Source organism: Cynara cardunculus, assembly GCF_001531365.2.
Source record: "Cynara cardunculus var. scolymus isolate 2C chromosome LG 5, CcrdV1, whole genome shotgun sequence".
Taxonomy (NCBI): domain Eukaryota; kingdom Viridiplantae; phylum Streptophyta; class Magnoliopsida; order Asterales; family Asteraceae; genus Cynara; species Cynara cardunculus.
The window spans coordinates 28,686,395-28,689,402 of record NC_037532.1 but is presented as its reverse complement, the minus strand read 5'-3'; the positions used below and the strand labels follow the sequence as shown (position 1 = coordinate 28,689,402).

Sequence of the window (3,008 nt, the reverse complement as noted above, 5' to 3'; positions counted from 1 at the left end):
GAATCTAACATGGATCATCAAGGATTGAAGGATTAGTCTTAAGTGTGTGTAAATCGCACCTTGAGTGTGAGAGTTCTAGAGGTGAGAAAATATGAATGATTTAGAGAGCTAGGCATGGTTTTGACCTGTTTGGGTCAACAGTCCACCTAGTTTTCCATAGTTGACAGATTTAGTCCATCATGCGTAACTTGGTCGTTTCAACTCCGTTTCGCACGAAACTTTCCAGATCTTCTAAATGATATATAAGAAGCTTGAATATAAAATTCCAGCCTCTAACTCAATCCAGAAGTCCAAATTCCAATCTAACTTTAGTAAGTACTAATCCCTAAAATACTATACTAACTTAATTAATCATACTTAGCAACCTAAATGGACTTTTAGAAAGTTGGATGTTACAAATACCTCCCCCTTTTTAAGATTTCGTCCTCGAAATCATGATTGCAATAATAATGAAGGGTACTTAGTCATCATCTCATATTTGCGTTCCCATGTCCAATTTGACCCGTGATGATGTTTCCACTTCACTAATACCAAATCCACCTCTCTGTTGTGCAATTTCACTGTCCGCTCTTTCAAGATACTTTTGGGCTCTTCGGCATATCGAAACTTTTCATTTATCTTAACTTCCGACAATGGTACTACTTCCTCATGTTTGCCCAAACATTTTCGTAGATAGCCGACATGGAAAACATCATGTATACCCGTTAATTCTTCGGGTAGTTCTAAACGGTAAGCTTGTTTCCCGACCCGTTCAATAATCTTGAATGGACCGATAAAACGAGGACTGAGTTTACCTTTCTTTCTAAACCGTAATACTCCACGCCACGGGGAAACCTTCAACATGACCAAATCTTCGACTGAGAACTCGATCGGTCTTCTGCGGTGATCAGCGTATGACTTTTGTCGGTCCTGAGCCGCTTTCATTCTATCTCGAATCACCTGTATTTTGTCGTGTGTGATTTGTACAAGTTCGGGTCCAACAAGTATCTTTTCTCTGGTTTCTCTCCAACACAGAGGCGTACGACACTTACGGCCGTACAGGGCCTCAAACGATGCCATTCCAATTGTCAAATGGTAGCTGTTGTTGTAAGAAAATTCAATTAATGGCAGATGAGTATCCAGCTACCACCGAACTCTAAAATATAGGCACGAAGCATATCCTCTAAAGTCTGAATTGTGCGCTTAGATTGCCCGTCAGTTTGAGGGTGATACGCGGTGCTGAAGGCCAACTGCGTCCCAAGTTCTCGTTGTAACCCCGACCAGAATTTAGACATGAAACGTGAATCACGATCAGAGATGAATTTAGTCGGTATACAATGTCGAGCGATAATTTCATCAACATAAAGTCGTGCCCACTTATCCAACGGATACGATTCTAGAACGGGAAGAAAATGCGTAGATTTCGTCAACCGGTCCACAATGACCCAAATACTATCATGCTGTCGCTGAGTTTTTGGCAATTTCGTAACTAGGTCCATTGTTAACTCTTCCCATTTCCACACTGGAACCTCTAAAGGCTGTAAACTCCCGTATGGCTTTTGATGCTCAGCCTTCACTTTCATACAGGTAATACACTGCTCAACATAATATGCAATATCGGCTTTCATCCCCGGCCACCAATAATCAGTACGAAGATCGTAGTACATCTTAGTGCTTCCTGGATGGATAGACATTCTCGATTTATGCGCCTCAGCCAATACAATATCTCGTGCACCACCAAATCTAGGGACCCAAATTCGGGTCTTAAAGACTTTCAAACCACGAGAGTCTTCAGATAAAGAGTTGACATGACCCACCATCCGTTCCGACTTGACATGCTCAGGCTTCAAAGCCTCTTGCTGCCATTTTCGTATATCGTCGAACAGATTGGTTTTCATAGACATATGAGTGATAGCATAACATACAGGATTCGCGTATGCTTTTCGACTCAAAGCATCCGCCACTACGTTGGCTTTACCCGGATGATAGAGTATCTCATAGTCGTAATCCTTAATGAGCTCCATAGCACGCTGCTAACGCATATTCAAAGTCTGTTGATCAAACAAGTATTTTAGACTTTTATGATCGGTGTAGAGTTGGCATTTTGTGCCATAAAGATAGTGGCGCCACAATTTAAGTGCAAAGACCACCGCTGCCAACTCAAGATCATGAGTGGGGTAATTCTTTTCGTATTTTTTCAATTGACGTGACGCATAAGCGATGACCCTTCCTTTCTGCATCAATACMCAACCAAGTCCTAATCGTGAGGCATCACTATAGACTACAAAATCCTCACTACCTTCAGGTAAAGAAAGAATTGGTGCTTGTGTCAAACAATCTTTCAAAGTCTGAAATGCCTTTTCTTGATCTTTGGTCCACACAAAATTTGCATCTTTGTGGGTAAGGAAAGTGAGAGGAACAAAAATCTTAGAGAAATCCCGAATGAAACGTCGGTAATATCCCGCTAGGCCGAGAAAACTCCGAATCTCTGAAGCATTCTTGGGTTGCTCCCATTTTTGCACTGCTTCAATCTTGGCAGGATCCACAGATATACCGTCACCGGACACGGTATGTCCCAAGAATTGTACCTGACATAGCCAAAATTCACATTTTGAAAATTTAGCATAAAGTCGTTCTTTTCTCAACAACTCCAGCATCTGTCGAAGGTGTGTTGCGTGATCGGTCTCAGACTTCGAGTACACAAGAATGTCATCAATGAATACAATTACAGACTTATCGAGCATCGAACGACATACTCCATTCATTAAGTCCATAAACGCAGCTGGGGCATTTGTGAGACCGAAAGGCATCACCAGAAATTCATAATGCCCATATCTCGTACGAAAAGTAGTCTTAGGTACATCCTCCTCCCGTACCTTTAGCTGGTGATAACCTGATATGAGATCAATCTTGGAGAAGAACCTTGCACCTTGAAGCTGATCAAACAAATCATCAATACGGGGTAACGGATACTTATTCTTAATTGTTACCTTATTCAACTCACGATAATTGATGCACATCCGGAAAGA

The 3,008-nt window shown here is 41.6% G+C and overlaps 1 protein-coding gene across 1 annotated transcript in view; it reads right to left on the bottom strand.

The window, feature by feature from the left end:
- Positions 1 to 3,008, bottom strand: part of LOC112512960 — an 8,180-nt gene that overhangs the window by 3,040 nt on the left and 2,132 nt on the right. The window contains exons 3-6 of the mRNA XM_025119086.1: positions 2,736 to 2,915; positions 2,226 to 2,567; positions 1,192 to 2,009; positions 532 to 1,078 (exon numbers count right to left, since the gene is read on the bottom strand). Coding sequence (XP_024974854.1) covers positions 532 to 1,078; positions 1,192 to 2,009; positions 2,226 to 2,567; positions 2,736 to 2,915 — 1,887 coding nt within the window. The remainder of the gene's footprint in view (positions 1 to 531; positions 1,079 to 1,191; positions 2,010 to 2,225; positions 2,568 to 2,735; positions 2,916 to 3,008) is intronic.